Source organism: Dacryopinax primogenitus (genome assembly GCF_000292625.1).
Source record: "Dacryopinax primogenitus strain DJM-731 SS1 chromosome Unknown DACRYscaffold_6, whole genome shotgun sequence".
NCBI classification, from domain to species: domain Eukaryota; kingdom Fungi; phylum Basidiomycota; class Dacrymycetes; order Dacrymycetales; family Dacrymycetaceae; genus Dacryopinax; species Dacryopinax primogenitus.
In genome coordinates this window covers 1,385,841-1,405,270 of record NW_024467203.1, presented here as the reverse complement: position 1 = coordinate 1,405,270, position 19,430 = coordinate 1,385,841, and the positions used below count along the sequence as shown (strand labels likewise).

The 19,430-nt window shown below is 52.5% G+C and overlaps 10 protein-coding genes across 10 annotated transcripts; 4 read left to right on the top strand and 6 right to left on the bottom strand.

The window, feature by feature from the left end:
• Window positions 1-691: 691 nt before the first annotated feature.
• Window positions 692-2,743, top strand: DACRYDRAFT_21593 (uncharacterized protein; the record flags this gene model as incomplete). The annotated part of the gene is made up of 5 exons (XM_040772457.1): window positions 692-836; window positions 896-1,061; window positions 1,129-1,235; window positions 1,294-1,823; window positions 1,889-2,743. Coding segments are annotated over exons 4-5 (598 nt in total), but the record flags the coding sequence as incomplete, so codon positions are not given.
• A 1,073-nt stretch (window positions 2,744-3,816) lies between these two features.
• DACRYDRAFT_21592 (uncharacterized protein) lies at window positions 3,817-5,844 on the bottom strand. The gene is made up of 4 exons (XM_040772456.1): window positions 5,695-5,844; window positions 5,506-5,640; window positions 5,221-5,454; window positions 3,817-5,169 (listed from the first exon to the last, which is right to left on the bottom strand). Exons 3-4 carry the CDS (start codon window positions 5,307-5,309, stop codon window positions 4,356-4,358), a joined length of 903 nt encoding a protein of 300 aa, XP_040630299.1. The 5' UTR covers window positions 5,310-5,454; window positions 5,506-5,640; window positions 5,695-5,844; the 3' UTR covers window positions 3,817-4,355.
• A 189-nt stretch (window positions 5,845-6,033) lies between these two features.
• Window positions 6,034-7,101, top strand: DACRYDRAFT_21591 (uncharacterized protein). Its single transcript, XM_040772455.1, has one exon. The coding sequence runs from the start codon at window positions 6,376-6,378 to the stop codon at window positions 6,805-6,807; it is 432 nt and encodes a 143-aa protein (XP_040630298.1). The 5' UTR covers window positions 6,034-6,375; the 3' UTR covers window positions 6,808-7,101.
• A 1,366-nt stretch (window positions 7,102-8,467) lies between these two features.
• On the bottom strand, window positions 8,468-9,480 carry DACRYDRAFT_115560 (uncharacterized protein). The gene is made up of 4 exons (XM_040770031.1): window positions 9,423-9,480; window positions 8,807-9,374; window positions 8,674-8,751; window positions 8,468-8,622 (listed from the first exon to the last, which is right to left on the bottom strand). The coding sequence occupies exons 1-4, from the start codon at window positions 9,467-9,469 to the stop codon at window positions 8,572-8,574; spliced, it is 744 nt and encodes a 247-aa protein (XP_040630297.1). The 5' UTR covers window positions 9,470-9,480; the 3' UTR covers window positions 8,468-8,571.
• Window positions 9,481-9,966: 486 nt separating this feature from the next.
• DACRYDRAFT_106559 (uncharacterized protein) lies at window positions 9,967-10,357 on the bottom strand (the record flags this gene model as incomplete). Its single annotated transcript, XM_040768293.1, has 2 exons — window positions 9,967-10,038; window positions 10,088-10,357. 2 exons carry the CDS (start codon window positions 10,355-10,357, stop codon window positions 9,967-9,969), a joined length of 342 nt encoding a protein of 113 aa, XP_040630296.1.
• A 245-nt stretch (window positions 10,358-10,602) lies between these two features.
• DACRYDRAFT_21589 (uncharacterized protein) lies at window positions 10,603-12,323 on the top strand. Its single transcript, XM_040772454.1, has 2 exons — window positions 10,603-11,117; window positions 11,191-12,323. The coding sequence occupies exons 1-2, from the start codon at window positions 10,926-10,928 to the stop codon at window positions 11,338-11,340; spliced, it is 342 nt and encodes a 113-aa protein (XP_040630295.1). The 5' UTR covers window positions 10,603-10,925; the 3' UTR covers window positions 11,341-12,323.
• A 190-nt stretch (window positions 12,324-12,513) lies between these two features.
• On the bottom strand, window positions 12,514-13,758 carry DACRYDRAFT_21588 (uncharacterized protein). The gene is made up of 2 exons (XM_040772453.1): window positions 13,298-13,758; window positions 12,514-13,275 (listed from the first exon to the last, which is right to left on the bottom strand). Exons 1-2 carry the CDS (start codon window positions 13,334-13,336, stop codon window positions 13,066-13,068), a joined length of 249 nt encoding a protein of 82 aa, XP_040630294.1. The 5' UTR covers window positions 13,337-13,758; the 3' UTR covers window positions 12,514-13,065.
• A 1,511-nt stretch (window positions 13,759-15,269) lies between these two features.
• On the bottom strand, window positions 15,270-15,509 carry DACRYDRAFT_38921 (heat shock protein DnaJ; the record flags this gene model as incomplete). The annotated part of the gene is made up of 2 exons (XM_040774451.1): window positions 15,270-15,356; window positions 15,417-15,509. Coding segments are annotated over 2 exons (180 nt in total), but the record flags the coding sequence as incomplete, so codon positions are not given.
• Window positions 15,510-15,637: 128 nt separating this feature from the next.
• Window positions 15,638-16,764, bottom strand: DACRYDRAFT_21583 (uncharacterized protein). Its single transcript, XM_040772452.1, has one exon. It carries the CDS (start codon window positions 16,704-16,706, stop codon window positions 15,825-15,827), a length of 882 nt encoding a protein of 293 aa, XP_040630292.1. The 5' UTR covers window positions 16,707-16,764; the 3' UTR covers window positions 15,638-15,824.
• Window positions 16,765-16,769: 5 nt separating this feature from the next.
• On the top strand, window positions 16,770-19,376 carry DACRYDRAFT_106555 (uncharacterized protein; the record flags this gene model as incomplete). Its single annotated transcript, XM_040768292.1, has 12 exons — window positions 16,770-16,973; window positions 17,025-17,104; window positions 17,157-17,177; window positions 17,230-17,323; window positions 17,370-17,498; window positions 17,549-17,759; window positions 17,809-18,107; window positions 18,157-18,508; window positions 18,552-18,572; window positions 18,618-18,712; window positions 18,812-18,916; window positions 18,969-19,376. The coding sequence occupies 12 exons, from the start codon at window positions 16,770-16,772 to the stop codon at window positions 19,374-19,376; spliced, it is 2,019 nt and encodes a 672-aa protein (XP_040630291.1).
• Between the last annotated feature and the right edge of the window lie 54 nt (window positions 19,377-19,430).

Here is a 19,430-nt window from a genome sequence, read left to right as displayed (position 1 = left end):
TCATAAAGGCTTAGTCATGTCTCTTGACCAAGCAATGAGCTGGTGCCCTGACAGAGATGCATCTGATAACTGGCCAGCTCCATGGGGTGGGGAAGGGACAAGCAGGTATGATGCAGTGCACTCGGTCCAGCTGGAGTGGTAAGGGCTGAATGCAGCTCCACATTAACCCATGGAGGACAGAGTGTTCACTGGTCTATTCTCCATGTTTCCAGGCCCCCAACTAAAACATGCAGTTTCCTCATGGCACCTGAACAAGTACTTCCCAACAGAGGAAGCTGTGAAAGGAGGCTTTGGAGAGTGCAAAGCTTTCCAAGACAATGAAACTCTCCACTGAGTAGACAGGTGATGACTTGGTCCTGCTATGATTGGTGAGCCTAATGCCCTGCAGGGCTAATGACTTTCCTCTTGCAAACACAAGGCAGCTTATCCCCTCAGACTGACCAGGGCACTTTTTGTGGAGCTAGGAGAGGGCAGTTCAGCAACCTGGCAAACCCAACAAGTTAACACCGACTGAGCGGAGGAAGGGTCAATTTCATGCATGCTTGTGCATTGCTTGATGCCTGGGCATGCAGGCACAGGCCAGTCCTGTGTGCAGGGGGTGGGTGGCACGCGGTGAGTTTGTTTCCGTGACGCGTAGCAGCCTTCAGGGGCGAACCACAGATTGAATCCCACGTCCAGCCATTGCCCCCAAGCCAAAGCAGCTCACCATATACGTCAAGGTGAGTAATCAAGATCCGCTGAGGGTTGTCATTCGACGACAGGCTACCGGGGACGACGTTAAGAACGCTGTCTCTGTACAAGTGGAACGGAAACGCGCAAGCTTTGATCTCTACGGGGTATGTCCAGAGTTTGCAAACAAGTATCACCAATGACTCATCTTCCTGCACATCCTCAGATCAATCCTCCTTTACCGTACTTGACGCCCGACCACGAGATTGAAGAGAACGACGGTGTGGGCCAAGTGATTCTGTCACATCGAGTGGTCGACCTCTTCCAGCTCGGCGCTCCCAAGGTGGTGAACAATGAAAAGATATATTTCTATGCAAAGTTGCACAATGAAGGTAAGTCTATGGTTGGAACGCGGCTTCAAAATGTCGCTGAACACTGATGCTTGGTGTCACGTCTCAGAAGGGACCATTCCCTTGAAGAGGCTCCTTCGGGAAGACGACGAACGAGAATCAAAGCGAAGGCGCCTAGAAAGCAGAGAGAAACAGCGAATGGCCGTAAATCAAGGTGTGAGCTTCTGCACTTCGAACAACCCTGTTAACGGATATTGGTGACGTATCTCATTAGCACACGACCGACTCAAGAAGCTTATTGATGAAAGCCCTGCACCGTCAAGGGTCGCAAAGAAGGGCAGCAACCCTAGTCCTCAGCTATTAGAAGAACTCTTGGACGATCATCCCTATTCCGGCATACCGGTCGCTGTCTTCAATGAAGTTCTTCTGGAGTTGCAAACGAAACTCGCCAGCAGGCCGGCTGACTTCAAACCCACCGAGAATGAGCAGGAGGCAGCCTCTTTACTCCTGATGGCCGCAAGACCCAGATACCTTATCGAAGAACCAGCGGGAACCGGCGACACTTGCCCGACTCGACGTGGGGCGATGGAGCCGCATCTCCATCGCTTGATTGGCCAGTTCCACCGAGTCTCAAACACAGACAAGACGGCCGCCGACGGTTCCTACGTAGTCCGTGTTTTCGGAGACGAATCCTCTTTGTGGCCAGCGGCGATGTACGAGTATAAGAACTCCATCTCATCATCGCAAACAGAGCCACATTTGCAGCTGGCGCTAATCCTCTGCAAGAAATGGGGAAGCAATGAGGTGAGGAAGGTTTTCTGCTGTAGACTTCCATCGGGTGATTGATTGCCTCTTTCAAATCTGCTCAGTCAGCCGATGTTATCAAGTGTAGCGCATGTCCTACGATCCTATTGGTCATCCCAGGCTATCAGGTCGATGTACAAGCCATGATCGTCGTAGGACGCCCGGTCGTCCAGAAGCTCATCAATCCCCTCGCCCTCGACCGTGCTCTTACTGAAGAGTATGTTCAAGAAGTGTGCTGGATCTTTAAGTGCATACGGGCAGGGATTGAAGGCCTGACAAGTTATTATCGCCGCCTACGGAAAGTCGACCAGCCGTCGGACGAAGCTTTTTTCCCCGTCTACACTGAACTGCCCATCAGCAAGGGTTTGACAACCCAAACGGCGCAGATCTAGTACCACTAATGGCTAGAGGTGAACCGATCTAGCTTCTCTCGAGCCGTTTTCTCAGGAAGCCTCACTGCATGGGATCAAGAACGTGAAGACTGCGTTATCAAGTTCGTGGTTGATTATGGCATCGCGGTGCAACAGCACGTCGCTGAAGTTGGTGCTGCTCCGAAGATCTACGGCACCAAGCGTCTGTCGCCTTCGCTGCAGATAGTCGTGATAGAGGGAGCATCGATGCTAGACTGGACTGCGCTGACACCGGAACGCCAGGAAAAGATATCCAAACAACTTGCAGACCTGGCAGAAGCACTCGACGCCGGCGGATTCGTCCATGGCGGCATACGTGTTCTACTCACGCGCGAGGATGAAGTCAAGTTGCTTGATTTTGATCTTGCGGGCAAGGAAGGGGAGTCCAGACATCAATCCGGAGATCGAATGGCCCGAAGGGGTAGGAGCTGGCAAGCCCATCAGAAAGTCGCACGACCAAGCCATGATTGAGTTGCTCAAAGGGCCTACGGCACAAGATGCAGGAGGAAAACGTCAGTTGTTTAGCCCCAAAAAGGTAGAGTCGCGAGATTAGCCGAGAGGTGCACGCCGTCTGGGTGCCGACCAGTGTACATACTGTAGTGAATGTTATCATGTCACGCAGAGTGAGCGTAAAACCAGCGGACTGTGCGTATTACGGCGACAGTGCTCTAGGAAGAGTTGTGCGACTTGACCTACACTCGGAAGGGGCCCGGCGCTTCGCCGGCAGGGACCTAGCTCGCATTATGTCAGATGAGGTGCGAACGGTGCGGGATCTAATAATGTTTGTTTGATGCATCTGCCAAAGCAGGATCTAAATTTACCCCGGCGCCCTCAATAAACATACGTCATCTACTGTTTCTTCCACAACTTCTGCTAATCGCCACCATTATAGTATCCCTTTTGAATCACCACCACAATCACGCACATCAAACCATCAAGAACAAATCTATGCGGAACATACCAATCCAAAGAGCGAAACCTGCCCAAACCACCCAGCTATCACATCACTGACGATCAATCAATGCCCCCCTCTCTCCTCCTGATCAAGAGACCATCACCGGTCCGTCGATTGCTTAGTCTATGATCTACCATGCCACGGCCTGCTGCGATAGTTCAAATCCAACTCCTACAGAAGCAGAGTATTGATAGCATGAGTAAGCTATGGTCGGTCTCGGCTACAGGGCCCGGTCTGAGTGCCGGTCGGCTTACGAGTTCAGTACAAAACGTGGCACTGACTTCCAACAAATCGCAGGGAAAATACATTACTTATGGTATTCTCCATATAACATGAACGATCATTGCAATCGGACATTGCAATCGGAGGGAACGGAAATTGGAAAATGCAGCTCCGATCATGGTAGGTATTATTGCTCCCGGAGAAGCGGTGAGTGCTAGTTTTGTGACATCATAGTTCCCAAAAAGAAGTGAATTACACTGTTCTGGAACATCCCAAGTGAGGTCGAAATACCGCTCATCGTACATCTGATTGTGGTATTACTTTGAATGGATACATACCGTACTACTCCGCCACAGTATGACTGCCGGCTCTCTCTGTGTGACGATGGGATACCGAAGGTCGGGTTTTTTCCACGCCTTGGCGAATTGCCTTCATGATGTCCATCCCCCAAGAATACCCGCAGGAGTGCCGTCTTTGCAAATCCAACAATCCTAGGAGTGCTTGCTGATTGCCTCAACTTCACCATGTACGTTCTTAATGTCATAACAGGGTCACCATGTCCCGTCACCCTCGAGAAGTATGCCAAGGATATGGTCGCATTGAGGTACACGGTTAGAGAAAACCCTGGAACGATTTCCTGGCACAAGTACAACAGGACGGCGTTGATGTTACCAAACTCTGCTGTAAGCATCTGGACCATTTCGGCGGTACCCTCTTGTCCAAATTCGTTCCTCGATTCGCAAGTCGCATGGGGTATTCTGCCACATCTTTCAGTGGTCTCCCATTGGGTGGGTACCGTTTAAGAAATAAATCACGAATCGCGGAACAAACTCGCATTCGTCCGTTCTCTGGGTAAGCAAGCCCAGTATGCAATAGGACAGATGCCGTCGCTAGGACGTGCCGTTTCAACGACGGCATCATGGCTGGTGGCGATTCGATCTGTGCTCAATTGGGTAAAAGGCAAAGGACTGGGATTATTGGCTGGACGTGGCGCTCATTCGTTATCAACCTCGAGTCGAGAGAAAGTCGAATCGAGGCTTCCAGGCCGTGCAATCGCCCCGTGCCAGTAGCCTTGACCAGATTGAAAGCTTCCCGCTCAGACGCAGCCAACAGGACAGACGGAGCCAGGTCTTTCCCTTGCAGTGCCATCAGATGAATCGCGAGCGGCAGTCCATCCAGTCTCTCGAGGAGCTCGTTCAATGTGTCATCCATCTTCTTCGAAATATTCACCCATATCTGGCGCGCAGCTTGAAGAGGAAGCTTCTGAAGCGGAACCAGCGCGTTCCAGTTCAATCCCTCCGGCGCCTGCGTTCCTCTCATTGTAATGACCACTGACAGCGAGGAAACTCGGTTGAAACGGCCAAGCAATTCCCCAAGACGTTGCCTGTCTGATTGTGCCGTAGTCTCTAGACTGTCTAGTACGAGGAGCACACGACCGAGGGAAGCAAGGTGGGCGAGCAAGGCTGTCCTTGTGTTCGGATCGCGTGGAACCTTGAAGAATCCTGCTAGTGCGCTTATCAGAGCTTCTCCGGAATGAATGGCTTCACAGCCAAGAAAGTAGATATGTCGTCCGTTTCGCTCCTTGACCTGCTCGTCATTGATGGCCGCAACTGCAACAGATGTCTTCCCGATTCCGCCTGGGCTGTGCAGAGGCACACGGCAAGGGTTGTCCTGAAGCAGGAGCTGGATGATCGACTCCACCACTTCTTCTCTGCTGCAAAACGCGTTCGACGTAGTGGGAATATCGATCAGGGAAGGACTAGTTCGCCGTCAGGCGGGGAGCGACGATGTTGTACAACACTCGACATACCCTTGTTGAGCGAGCGATCCAACGGCCGTGTCGAGCAATAGAACAGTATGAATCTCCCGGTTCAAGTTTAAGTACCGGAGCGCACGCATGCCGCCGGCTTTACTCGCCAAGCAGCGTAGCCAGAGAACATCGAGGCTCTCATGATACTTCCATATCTTCTGCCTTCTGGTGCAAATATCCCAACGCGTTCGTTTCGGGCGGAAACGCAGAAATTTGTCGATCTCTGATACTTTCCTGCGCAGCCATAGTGAGAGTCGAGGTCTACAATGCGACGCAAGGGCGTACTTAGCAAGTACTTCAATGATCGCATCTACCCTCTCGTCCGCTGTGCCGTCAGGCGGGACACGATCGAGGATCTCTTGAATCAACCAGGCAGTCCACCGCTAATCGCTTGCCGTCATCCCGAAGTTCTTCAATTATCTGATGGAGGGTCAACTTGTCGAATATAGTACGGTATGTAAAGGGAAAGAGGACCTCAGTGATGTCAGCAACTTTTACGACTGTGTCCTTCAGCTTCTTGACCGGCGCTAGAGGTGAGGTCACGCTAGCAGTCCACCGCTCCCATGACTCTCGGAAAGACACCACGGAGCCGCTCTCAGACATTCGAAAAGGTGTTAGAAATCAAGAGGGAAACCATGCTGACGATCCCAACAAAGACAGAGAGCAGTGAAGGGAAGTGATGCGGAGTATCGCATAGTCGTCCATACAACCCGGTAGGGGACTTACCAGAGCGGAAGTATTTGCGGAAGCAAATGCGCTGCAAATGCGTGCTGTAGAACTACATCCAATCTCTATCGGTGACATCCACCCAAGCCGTCTGCTGCTGCTCATCGTGAGCGACTCGGGGTTGGTAGACTTATACCCTGGCTCCATATTATCCTTCTGGGCAGCCTCAGCACGGTGGTTACGCGTCTGGATACGTACCTGCCTGGGGAGGTTCTGTTTGGACATCCACTGCTGACTCATCACCTCTGAGTCAGCACCTGGGGACGTAGTCAGCGCCAAGTACTCGCTGACTCGTCTGGGACCCTAGCTAGCCTTGGGAACTCCTCGGCAGTCCCTCGTTGTCTTCGTGCATCTACTACTGGCATTCCGCATATTGCCAAACGTCACCTAGTCGGCTACACCTTACTACGCCATTTCCCTTATCAGATTATGAGCCCTGCCGACTATTCGACTACGATGTCTACCTCTGATTTCAAGGATCTGAAGATCAAGCAGCTCCGTGACGATGGCTCGAATTGGACGACATGGAAGGACATCATCACTACTGCCTTCCAACGTCGCCGGCTTATGCGCCACCTCAACGGCACTGCCAAACGTCCCTGCATCTATGTCGAAGCCAATGGCAAGTATTTTGAAAAGCTCGAAGAAGCTGTACCAGCCACGACTACCACGACAACGTCTACGCCCACACCAGTACCAGTACCAACACGTCAGCAATCCTCCGATGAGACGGAGAGAGCAGAACGGGGTCTGGGACTAGAGTTGACTGAGGCAAAGGCGAAGGAGCGGGATGAGCAACTCGACATCTATGATGCGAACGAAGCGACCATTCGGGAAGATCCATCGGAACAGCGACGATGAGTTGTTCTTTTTCAGGCTACTGGGTGTGGTCTGACAGGACTTTCATGAGGTCGTGCACCTATAGTAAGACGTTATGTGCACCTGAGATGATCTGACACGCAGCCTACGTGCATCGGTACAGCATCTCTGTGTACGGCTACGGTTTGAGCAAGAAGGACACTGTGCATGACGTTCAGTGTTGGGCTCTGGCAATGGCTGTAGGAGAATACTCACCTTATACTGCCCGTTCGGAGTAGTCCATGCATGCAGAGGCATCTCTATCCCGCCACTTTTCCTGGCAGCTCACATATATCACCATAGTTCTTGTTCAACCCCGTGTTCCCCACCGTTGTTCCAGCAATAGCAGCGCACGATCTCTCCAGCATGTGCCATGAAACCGCTCGTCACTCCATGCCCCTCCTTCTTCTCCCCAGAGCGGCAGCGCTCGCATTGTTGATCCGCCCCTCTTCGTTCCGTAGGTGAGAGACGAGGGCCGATATGAAAAGGATAACTGATGTCTGGATGGGTGAGGGAGAATGTCTTCTCGCGTGCCAGAGACTGACTGCCGCTAAACGAGAGGGCCCAGGAGCGCTTTGTTTGGCAGAGAATGGCGGCAGAAGGAGGGGCATAGACGCACACAACTGTGCTTGATGCATAGGAGTGTGATTGTTGTGCGAGAGGGTCGATTGTGTCCTGTGCTGGCAAAGCGCTGTTCGTCTGCTAGTGTCCTTTGTGAATAGGCATACATCCAACAGATAGTTATATCTCAAATTCACCTTCCGATCTGGTCCTACAATACCGCAGCATTGGAGCTCAGTCCTCACTCGTCCTGTGCACCGACTCCATCTGCATATATGTTGCATCAATGGAAATTCATCGTGATTGTGTGAAGAACGAGGCGAAAAGCATAGTAAATGTGAAAGTGTACTAGAGGGACCACAATAGGAAGCGCCCTGACGTGTCATATATCTTTACTATTCATGACGAGTGCTTTGAGTGCTTGGAGATAGAGAGATGATGATATGACTGCAGGGGAAAATGATTCGGTTACTGCTGGGCAGTAGGAGGCTGGCCAACCTAGGTAGGCGCCGTGCTGCAGGAGGGCGATGAGGTAAGATGATGGAAGGAGAGATGATGAGCAGGGATTGAGTAGGTAGAGTGACTCAGAGAGTGCATATGGCAGTTGCTTGAGGTACATGGCCAAGATGCCTATCCCTGGTGGGTACCCTGGTCAACTCGGGATAAGGCAATAAGTAATAGTACGAACAAGTTACTCACATAGGTGACTACAATGCCTGCGGGGGTGAAGCAGCTGTTTCATTTTATTCCAGACTGCGGTTCCATACAAATACCTTGTATCATCCTTGTACAACAATGGTTCTAGGCTGGAGATGATCATCGAATTGTTCTGCTGCTTCCTGTGCGTTCAAACATGTGTCCAGCGACATAACGTCATCAGAGTGAAAAAAGGCAGCGGCGGCGAGATGGAAACGAGCTCTTGTCCTGGGTCCCACCAGACCAGTTGCGTTAATTGTCCAACGGACGGCTTCCACTCATTCCCGGCCCGACTTACCAGATGGATCTGAGTTGTTTTGTCCATAGTGCTCCATGGACACAATGATATTCACCTCTTGTTTAATTTGTCTTCCTTATATAAAATGGTGATAGAATTCGTTGTTCTGAACGACATTACAAGGACTGTGTTCTTGTTCAACAAGTAGAGCACGCATGACCGCCTGCACCACAAGAAGACACCTTCTTTGCCTCGCCTGCACAGCAATCCGGTCAGCAAGAATCTCTCTGTTCATTCTCCTTGCATGTCCCACAGGATCTGGCCTAAGTGATCCTTGTTCATCTGATGTCTTCACCACCGTGGGATGAACTCACCTGAGCCGGTCGCCGCCCGGATCGGAGTTCACGGGTGCAGCATTTGTCCGTAGGTCTTGCTTCTGAGTGACAACATCCCTTTCAGATACTGTCAGTCCCAGATTTTTCGCCATCATCCAGAGGGAGTGCACACCTCGTCCTGTACATGCTGGGTACTGCAATCCCCGCATCGACATGCCTTAGAGGTCCTGCACTCCTCCCGCTTCTCGCAGCAGTCGCATATATCTCGATATTGTTCGCTCATCTCTCCCTCTCTTCTCCCTCCCTCCAACCGCGGCGGCGCGCAGTCCCTGCAGCATCCACCATCAAACTGTTCACCCCTTGCCCAGCTGACCATCCCCCACCCTTCTCTCCCAAACAGCAGTCCCAGCACCAAACTCGTCGCGCTGTCTACCCACCATCCGCCTTCCCACAGCCGATAAATCAAGGATCCTACAAACAGGACGACTGTTATCTGGATGCACGAGAGCGAGCATGTGGCTTCGCCTGCCATGGTGCTGCTGTTCAGTGCACGAGCGAGATATCGTTTTGGCAGCCAGATGAGGACCATAAGTACAAGCGCAGAGACAGAAATGATGAGGGATGCATTGGATGCATCGGGGTGAGAACGTAGTGCAAGGAAGGCGATAGCGCTCGCCTCGGTTGCGAGCGCAAGCAGTAGAAGCAAGATACCGATCGTGAGCGTGCCGATGCGCTCCAACCTGCTCTGCTATCAGTCAATATAATCAATGAAGAGCTTTCAAACGCACCTGAGAGATCGTGGATCGAGTTCATCCCTCCTCTCCTCTCCAGGCATCGCTACCTTGCAAAAACACCAGATGACGATGCATGCGCTTGCGACCTCGATGCCACCCTAGATACCGAAGAAGACGAGGGATCGTGAGGCGGACTCAGCCCCGAAACCGATGGATATGCCGCCTTCTGCACCATTGTATACAATGCTCACAATGGAGATGATTATTGCATACTGCTGGAGGCGCTGATAGGTAAGCATGGTGGCGATGAGCTTACGTTCCGGTGAGGTCCAGTCATGGTGAACTCCCGGAGCCAAGCTGAAACGGTCGCACGTGAATTTTGGTGCCCAAGATTATTTCCCACAATCATTTCCTTAACGGTCCTCACTCATCAACGCAATAAAAAGCTAGATCTTTGATTTCTTCGTAAGAAAAAGGAACGTGATACACTCGACAACCTGTCTACTATGGATAGGATAGATTGCAAAGCGAAGGGATAAGGAGCTGCTGGATTATGCGTATCTTCAATTGAGACGCACACCAGCGAACACTTGTGTTATCAAGCCACCCAAGTAAGAATGCCCTTCGGCCACTTCCGAACACCGTATTTGCGGCACTCGTCAATCAAGAGCTGAGAGGACGTGAGCGACACGACCCTGGCAAGTTGATAGGAAACTCACAATACCAATACCGAACGCAAGTGGAAGGAAGTAGACCGCTTTTGCATGCCCAATAAGCAGATCGCCAACTGTTCGTTCGACTGGTATTCGTATATTTCCTGCAGCTGTTAGGCGATCACCAATGATGAAGCCGATGCTCGCATCCCACAATCGGATTGTTCCTTCTTGTGATCCTGAAACGATTCTCGAGTTATCATCAGAAAAGGCGATTTTGGTCACGTCATCGGTATCTCCGCCGAAGAGCTGGCCAATGAACTCGCCATTCGTCATACTCTATAGCTTCAATGTGCCGTCATGAGACTCGGAAACCATCCACGAACCGTCATGGGAAAGGGCGATGCAGTCAGTCTTGTTCTTGTCCTCGGGCAAGGAACGGTGGATTGTTGCACCCCTTGCAACATCCCATAAGCAGGTTGCTCCATCGTTGTAAACAGCTGCTATTCACATAGCATCTCTGGATAAAGCTAGGTAGGAAATTCGGGGATTATTGGATACAATCTTGGTTATGACTTCCCCCGTCTCTGTGTTCCACACCGTGAGCGTCATCATGGTGAACGCTACCTACGAGAGTCCGGCCGCCATTGTGCGACAAATTGTGCTACAAGGTTTTACCGGAAGCTGCGCCGGACGACCAGCCAACGCCTCGCCGATACTCTTTCCAGACGCCGCGTCCCATATTGTAAGCAAGATACCCCCGAAAGGGGTCATCCGAGGAATTCCCATCTTCCCCGATGCATCCGTCGTTCTCGCATCGCCACTCGTCCGTTGAACACCACTCTTCCACCATACCTTCTGCCAACTTGGCTTTGGCCTGGGAGCAGTATTGTAACCGGACACAATGAGCGAGCCCATCTCGCGACGATACATGACAGCAGCGCATCCCAGGACAACTCCGATATCCGACGTTTACGACGACCAGCTGCGTCCCTCTCGTCTAGACCTCCTTGGCTGGTGTTCTCCCTTCATTCCCCGTCAACTCGCTTTCGATTTGCAGTACCGCTATCTGAATAAGGGAGGATACGAGGGCAGGGTACGTGCTCACCTTCACCGGGGAGTATCTGGCATTGACGTACATTGTCGGCTTACTCCGAAAATCTGAATAGACGCCGAGTGGATGCCGTTACGACTTAGATATACCAACCTCTATCCCCGCCGATGGCGCCCACGTTAGGGGTAGTCCCACTCACCTCTCACCAGTGAATTTGACCGAGCTCACTCCGTCCCGTGCTCGCCTCGCATCGATGTCTCCTTAGCTACCCGAAATCAAAGGCGGGAAACGCGTCAGATGGACGGCACCCATCGCCGGGGTGAGAGGAATGCAAGAGAGGACGAAGTCAGTGGAGAGTGCCGAGCTGTGGTGGACTCACGGGTGCGCTTGATTCTGTTGTGGGTGAGGGGCTTCGCTGATAAGCTGCAGGCTTCTTGAGGGGCCTGTCGACTCTGGTGCCGACCGCCGTCCTGACGACTCACCGACTGATTTTGGCTAGGTCAATGCATCGGAACTCAGACAACAGCGGGCGATCACCGCCCACTATCTCCAGCCCATCACCCACCACCTCCAGCTCATCACCCACCTCCTTTGGCCCATCGCTCTCCTCCCTGTGGTCATGATATGCCCGTCGGCGCCGGTAGATATCTCCCTGTTGAACACCCTTTCTGCGGCGTCTCATCCATCCATTTCGTCCCGGTCCCCTTCGCTGTCATTCGCCACACACTGCTCCCGTCACCCCTCTCCTCCACCCGCGTCCTCGCCTCACCAACAGCGCAGCCTGTTTCCTTTCCACCACTACTTCCACGCTCACTCAACTTTGTCCGCCCATCTCTTCGCACAACTCATTCGGAGGCTTGTCGAGATGTTCGCCCCCTTCTTTCCCCCGTCCGGCCTGGACCTACTGGGTACAAATCATGGTCCACAGGGACGAACACTGCGTATTCCCTCCCTGCTCATTGAGCGAACCACGAAGTGTTTGCCGACGGTCCGTCTCTTCTCCTTTTTGGGGAAGGGGGAGGGGGGCCGCAAACCCAAGCGTTTGGCTCGACTTCAACAAGTCAGTCTCAGTCAGCGTCACCAACAGCATCGTAGACTCGCTTCCCACGTTCGAGCCACGAGCTCAGCACGTCACCGCTGCACTCGATCAAGCCATTCCACGCTGGCGTTCTGCGTCGCGCGCTTTCAGGTACACGTGCGCGCACCACCTGCACTTGCTTCACGCTCGATGAACGTTATCGACCCGTCTGTCCTCTCCGCATCTAGTACCCTCCCTCACAGCCATCTCCCGATCACTCTTTAATCGCCCCGCTCTTCTCCGTGGGTCAGGCCAGTACATGCATCACCCAGCGAAGTTCTGGAGAAAACGAGGAAGCTGCTCCAAGCAGGGTCGACCCTGAATGATGCATCTTCGAGCTTCCAAGAGTGGGGGAGGATGGGACTATGGTCGGTGTTGGACAAGCGCATGGGCAGGTTTTGGCGAGCGTCGGCGGGATTGGGCGAGGGTACGGTGGATGCGTCCTCGACTTGTGTCAGGGGAGACTGGGGTGACCTTTGGTGCTGCCGGGTAAACAATCCAATCGTTACCGCTGGTCATGGAAGTAGACGGCTTGATGTACCGTGACGCATGGGCAGGAGAGCGGGCCGAGAGTCGACAAATGCAGGAAGCGAGCGACGTCGAAATCGCAAGATATGCACAATGGTCTGAAGATTTCGCAAAGGGGCTGAGCATGGCATCGACAGTAATGTGAGGGAGAGTTTGGTCACCTTTGCCACGGAGAAGCTAGTCGGCGCCTCAAATGAAACAGGCTACAATGAAGGTCAAAGGCTGGCGATTTTAGCGCGACGGATCCCACTCGATATTCGTACAAATACAGGTGCAGCCCTCCAGTTGATGAATCAGCAGATTGCTCAGCACATGCGTGTGCTCTATGGAATCACCGATAATAACGAAACTCTTTTCACTGGCTCTCCGAGCGAGCCAATCATCTCAGGGTACCAAGCCTGCAATGCGCAAGAATTTTAGGAGGCGCTCTGCGGTGTTTTTATTAATAACTCTGCCGGGATCAGTGTGGGTGAACGAGGGGAGAGGGTGGCTGAACTCCTTATTATTCTCGCCAGCGATGCTGCCACTAGAGATGGCAAATTTTCGATACCTAGCTTCGTGAAGTGCCTGCTTACCAATACCTCCTGGCAGAAGCTCCAGAATTCGAAGGCATCACGTGGTCGATTTTTCCATACCAAGAATTTTCAAGAGACATTTGAGAACTCATTCGGAAACTTTAATCACACCATCAAGATCTATGGGAACGTCCCAGGGTTGAAGTCATGGCTTCAGTATCTTACGAGACGTGTCGCAATTTCCGCGCAGTTCGGGCAACAGGGTATAGACGCTGCTTTCCCCTACACTATCGATGGGACGATGATTGCACCGGATAACACCAGCACCATGTTTCTCCAAACTAGGTCTCGAGTTGGTATGCAAAAGCCCTCTGAGAAATTGTTCGAGGACATGGATCGCATTGTCCAGCAAATGCACGGCTCTGGGGACACCAATTTGAACCCTACACGGCCGGGACTCAAACCTGTCATATGAATGATCTTCTCACTGAAATCTCACGAGAAGGAAGTGACAGTGATGGAATACAAAGATTATGACAATGACATGCTGGTGTGGGACATCTATGTGCCTTCCTCGGCCCTTAAAGCTGTTCAGCAGAACTCCTATGTGTGGCACTCTGCGCTGACAATGGAGTTAAATGCTGGGAGGATATTCTTTGGTGACAAGGTCCGGATGGGGATGGCCCCTGCAGCGAAGGAAAGCGACGAGTTTTGGCCAAATTGGGGGCCAATGGAGGAGCAAACGACTGGGGATGGTAGCGAGGCGAAAGCGAAAGGGAAGGCGTCCAGCAAGAGGCGAAGGAGGAACACAGGCTAAATGAGTAGGAGAGTACTACAAGCTGAGAACAATGTTGCCAAATGTACCATCGAACGACGCGAGTGCTCTGACCGCTTTTCACCACACTCAATCATATAGCAGCTTAATATGTAACAGAACATTTTATTGCCAGCGTTGGGAGAATAACAATTCTCGCGCCATGCTATGATCCAGAGAATCCGCCTATGTCTTTCTTCGCCTGCAGTAAGATGTCGATTCCGTGACAGAGGGTCATGATGCGCATGTGAGCGTCAGTTTTGTGTGCCTCAACCGCATTGTAGATCTGTGTGAAAGACTGCCAGGGTGATGACCGTTCATCTTCCCAGTATAAAGTTCCCAACCTACTGCGGATCCATACTTCTTGTCTTGACATGGACATCTAGCTTATATGAGCTCTTGCCACACCCAAGAGACAGTACAAGGACACACAATCATCATGGGTCACCGACCCTACTCGCCCTCCTGCTCCCTGATCTCGCGCTCCAGCCTCTCCCTCTCAGCGCGCCTCATTCGAGCTAGCGTAAGGCTCTCGTATTAATCCAGTCCTTAGTCAGCAAAGTCGAAGTTCGGCAGGCTCGGTGCATCCATCTTCTGAGCGTCGGTTAGCCAAGGTCCTGTTGGGGCCAGCAGAGACGTACCGGTTTGGATGTCTCTTCGAGCGCCTTCGCCACCCATGCAGGCTCGCCAGCAGCCCATTCTATTTTCACTCCCTCCAGTCCCAGATCTCGCCTCCCACCAGCCTGGCTCACCGCTAGAGCCCCTCGTTTGGTCAAGAACTGGACGACAGCAGTTCCACCTTTCTTCTTCCCTTCCTTCTCTTTCTTGGATGGTTTTGGAGGGCGCAGGAGGAAGGACGACGTGTCGATAGGTCCAAGCGAGGAGAGGGAATCCGGGAGGGAAGAAGCGGTGGGTGGGGGGTAGGGTAGCCATAAGAGGAGCGTGAGCTCCATAGGAGGAATTTTCTTCCCGTCCAGCTCGTCTATATCTACGTTCACCGGGGTTGGAAGTTCCTGTCTCTTCATAGCAGCTTCATGTGCTTCCTCACCTCGTCTCTGTGCCTCTTCCCGCATCCTCTGACTTTGTGCTTTGACCCGTTCCTCCTCCTCCCTCTTCTTCCTCTCTTCTGCCAGACCATCAACCTTGAAGCGTTTTGCTGCCATTTCTGCGCGCTCGAGTTCTTCCAACATTGTGCGTTTCTTTTCTGAGGATGTGGCTAGTTGTGCTGCTCGTGCTCGCTGAGCAGCGAGGGATGTGACGAGGGCACTGCGTTGGGTGGGGTCGAGGAGAAGGTTGTACGCCTGTGTCAGAGCGTGGAATAGTGTTGCGGCTTCAGGTGATGGATTCTGCACCATGTCAAACAAATCAATGAGGATACAATTTGATTGGCAGTTGAAGGTGCGCACCTTGTCGGGATGCACCTTGAGCGATGTGACCTTGTAGGCTCGACGAATTTGCTCCAATGTGCTTTCCGGCGTGATGCCTAGCTGCTCATAAGGATCTTTTTGTAGTGTGTATGAAAGGTACGAGGGCGAGTAGGAAGAGTGTTGCAGATGGTCGCATCATTTCAAGGTGTGTACGTCCTATAGCTGAGGTCCATGTCGTTTACACAATCGCAAGCAAGCACCACTCGAGCAAGCACCTCTATGAATAAATACAAAACCCGAACAAATCATGAACAAAGCGAACGAAACCGAAACGGACCCAGCATCCCATGCACAATTTCTAAACCGACTCGACTCGACTCATCTCTTCCATAGAGCGATATGACAGCGGAAGTGTGCGCGGTGAGGTTGCATGTGTCGCCGTGCGTTCTAAACTTGAGATCCAGTAGGCGCTGCTGCGTGGGTAGCTTCGTCATTGTCTTCTTGCGCGAAGATGGGGTGCAGCGGCGCTCGCAGCTCCCTCGCCAAAAGGCGGAAAGCATCCAGATCGCGAAACATGGCTCTCCTAAATCCCTTCTTCTCGATGCCGCCGCTGGTCACCACCCAATCTCCGCTCCCCTTAAGCCAGCTCCCTTTGCACCTCCTAACGGTCGTCGCGGTTTCTGGGTAATCTCCATGGATTATGGCTCGGCTGAGCTCGTCGGTGACGTCCACAACGTAAAGGGTCGGAGTTGCCCCTCGCATGGTCATGCACGGTACCGACCAGGCGCTCAGAGGATCCAGTCCCATGTCACGCCTCCGTTCGTTATTGTATTGGAAGGCCGCGATGGCCTCGGCGATGACCTGCGGTTCGGGATACTTCAACGGCGTAAAAGGCTTATCTTCGACGGCGATCAACAGCAGCAGCAAGCTCGGATGGATTAAGGCGACATCGGTCTCCGTCGTGACGGCCTTGCCACACATTTCGAATGGGTACCTGAAGTGTTGCACGACAAGCAGTCGCTGCGCATCGAAATGGAGTAGGCGCAGTGTTTCTTGGACAAGGCAGTCCACAGTCGACTCTTGCGGTAAGGTAGTAGCCAGATTGAGGTAATCAAAGTATTTGATAATATCACCGGGCGCACGCTGTACTGCTTCATTGATGTTGTCGATATCGAAGATGAGCGGGGGAATGGCGGCAACTGAGGCTGCGACGTAGTGTTGACCGAAGAAGTCTTCTGGCTCGACCATCAAAACATGGATGTTAAACGCCTCGAGCGTTTGATACGTCCACTCGCTAGGACAGGTGTACTTGCGGCTGAGGTGAGACATCGACAGATAGCATGAGACAGATGCGATTCGACGAAGAGGCAGCGAAACTGGCAGCTGGAGATGATGAGCAGGGGAGGACCGGAGACGCCCGGGGGGAGGGCGCTCCAGTTTTCTGACGGAGGTATTCCACACTCGCGTCATCCGGCCCGTCCCCCGGCCCGCTTACGAAAAGCTGGTGTGTCACCCTCGCTTAGGCGTCAGTCGATCACGGCGAAGGATGGTGGGTTGAAGCTTCCGCAGATAGTAGATAACGGGTCGGGTATACGCGTGCGTCCTTTTTCCGACTTGCACATCACTAGTGGTTAACGTTCATGCTAGAGGGCCGATCTTCCTCTGCTTGCAGCGCGATTCTGCACTTCGAAGCTCTCCACGTTCTCAGATCTATCGAAATTGCAAACGTAGGAGGCACTCGCCAGCATCTCCCATGTTGCACCTTTCAACGTGGACTAGGCACGACTCTTGCGCTTGGAGGTATGAGCTAAATACTGTTTTACTATTCAACACATTTTATATGCCTCCCTAGAGCGAGTTATCCAGATGGGTTACTTGCACCTGCCAAAGCGGGCACTTCTGCTGACCCTAAGCCCTGCGCTGGTAACGATGGAACGACGATCGCCGTTTGTTTCTCCTGTATCCAGATCGACAAAGCTGACTCTGACGAAGGTCGAGATCTCTTCTACACCCCTTCGACTAAGGGCACTCAAATCTCCTTCTGATGAATATGCGCATATCCTGGACGTAGTCCAAAGATATGCTATTCACCACCCCAGCCTCTCCTTCCTGTGCAAGAGAGTATGAGTTCTTACCGTCTTCCTCTATTGGTATTGAACTCGACTTACCAGACTGGATCAAACACTGCCGATGTCTCGACTCCCTCCTCGGGGACGGTCAAGTCCGCCATCAAGACCATCTATGACCCAAGCGTTGCGAAAGAGCTGCTAGAGGCGCAGGCGGAAGCTAGACCCAAGGACGAATTCGAGTGGCAAGCCGAAGCATGGTTCACAAGCGCCAACTATCATGCCAAGAAACCCACGTTCTTGTTGTTTATCAACCGTGCGTGATTGGCGGCCTTCAGAGTGGATGTATGCTTACTTTCGGCTAGATAGAAGTGGTGAGAGCGCGAGAGTGAAGAAAGCAGTTGAGGCCGTGTACAGTGGCATCCTGCCAAAAGGCGCATGTTCATCTATCGGAGGTGTGTTGGCACGCATACATTCGTCCAAGCAGCTCGGTCTGACGTTCCGGGCCAGTCTGGATAACGATCCAAGCAAAGTCAACGTCAACGTCCATCCTACGAAACGAGAAGTCCATTTCCTGGATGAAGAAGCTATCACTGAGAAGGTAGCGGATTCTATGCAGGCAGTGTTAGCGGCGAATGACCAATCAAGAACCTTTCAATACCAGGTGAGGTTTATTCTTCGCAATCCAGTGATGGTTCTCATCGTCTCGATAGACTGTTCTCACCGGTCACAGTCCTTTCAAGTCACAGGGCAAGATGAAGCGCAGTGACCTGCGAAAAGAGCGGATCGCCGCTGGGTTTGACGAGGACATGGAGAGAGAAGACGAACTCGAAGATGAGGAGAATGAGCAAGACCTGGACCTGGAACGGCCCAGGGCTGGGCCGTCCTCCTCTCCGAAGCCGTTCCGCAAACCCTCTCAACCGTCGTACAAGAAAGTCCGGAATGACCTTGAGACGAGAACCTTGGACTCGATGTTCCCCGTTCTCCAAAGCAGCTCGGAATCTCAGCGGGCACAGCCAAATATGGAAATTGAGAAGAAAGAAAAAGCACCTGCTGTCTCCGAGAGTCAATTGTCTTTTGACTAGTGTGCGGGAGCTGAGGGCGACAGTGAAGAAAGGGAAGCATTTGCGTGTGTACTTACCTTGAGTGCCAGTGACACAGCTGATTGGGACAGATCTGGCGAGGATCATTGACCGCATCGACGAGTCTGTGCCTCTCGCTCGTTCAATCATCCACCAAAGTATTGCTGATCAATCACGAGGCTCTCACGTACGTGTCACTCCAGTTTCCAATTCCGTTGGCTTATTTGGTCACAGCGAGGAGCTTTTCTATCAGCTCGGGCTGATGTAATTCTGAAACATTGGGAAGCTGACTCTTGAGCCTGCGCCGAGTTTGGAGGAGCTCGTTAAGCTCGCTGTGGATGCGGAGGCGGCTATCACAGAGCAGGCGCTGAACCCCGGAAAGATCATTAAGGTGCGTCCCGCAGTGTGTCAACCACCACTCAATCTAACTGGCGCTGCTGCAGTCCATTCTCAAGACCATCATGGCCCAAAGAGCCATGCTGGCAGAATATTTCTCGCTCGAGATCACCTCATCTGGTGAGATGTCTACACTCCCACTCCTCCTGCCCGGATACACGCCAAACCTCGACCGTCTCCCACTCTTCCTCATGCGTCTCGCGCCACAAGTGAATTGGACGTCGGAATCCGAATGCTGCTCTACGTTCCTACAGTCCCTGGTTCTGTTGTACGAGAGAAGGAAGCCCCTGCCCCGGAAGAGCAAGAGGAAGGGAAGAGGAAAAGCGAGGAGTGGCAGATCGGGCATGGGCTATTTCCCGCGTTCAGGAAGTATCTCGTACCTCCTCGAGGGCGAGAGGGACGTGGTGCAGGTTGCAGAGTTGAAAGACTGGTACAGGGTGTTTGAGCGATGTTAGATTTCTCTTTGCGTTTTCATTAGGTCTCCTAATTCCTGTGTCGAATCCTCATTA

Bases quoted from the DNA above. Each gene is read 5' to 3' on its own strand.
- DACRYDRAFT_21592 (XM_040772456.1), bottom strand. From the start codon at position 5,309: ATGCGTGCGCTCCGGTACTTAAACTTGAACCGGGAGATTCATACTGTT. The intron at 5,170-5,220 runs GTATGTCGAGTG...ACGGCGAACTAG, and splicing joins GGATCGCTCGCTCAACAAGG to TCCTTCCCTGATCGATATTC.
- DACRYDRAFT_21591 (XM_040772455.1), top strand. From the start codon at position 6,376: ATGAGCCCTGCCGACTATTCGACTACGATGTCTACCTCTGATTTCAAG.
- DACRYDRAFT_115560 (XM_040770031.1), bottom strand. From the start codon at position 9,469: ATGCCTGGAGAGGAGAGGAGGGATGAACTCGATCCACGATCTCTCAG. The intron at 8,752-8,806 runs GTGTGCACTCCC...AGTATCTGAAAG, and splicing joins CCCAGCATGTACAGGACGAG to GGATGTTGTCACTCAGAAGC. The intron at 8,623-8,673 runs GTGAGTTCATCC...AGGATCACTTAG, and splicing joins CCGGGCGGCGACCGGCTCAG to GCCAGATCCTGTGGGACATG.
- DACRYDRAFT_21589 (XM_040772454.1), top strand. From the start codon at position 10,926: ATGAGCGAGCCCATCTCGCGACGATACATGACAGCAGCGCATCCCAGG. The intron at 11,118-11,190 runs GTACGTGCTCAC...AAATCTGAATAG, and splicing joins AGGGAGGATACGAGGGCAGG to ACGCCGAGTGGATGCCGTTA.
- DACRYDRAFT_21588 (XM_040772453.1), bottom strand. From the start codon at position 13,336: ATGTCTCTTGAAAATTCTTGGTATGGAAAAATCGACCAC.
- DACRYDRAFT_21583 (XM_040772452.1), bottom strand. From the start codon at position 16,706: ATGTCTCACCTCAGCCGCAAGTACACCTGTCCTAGCGAGTGGACGTAT.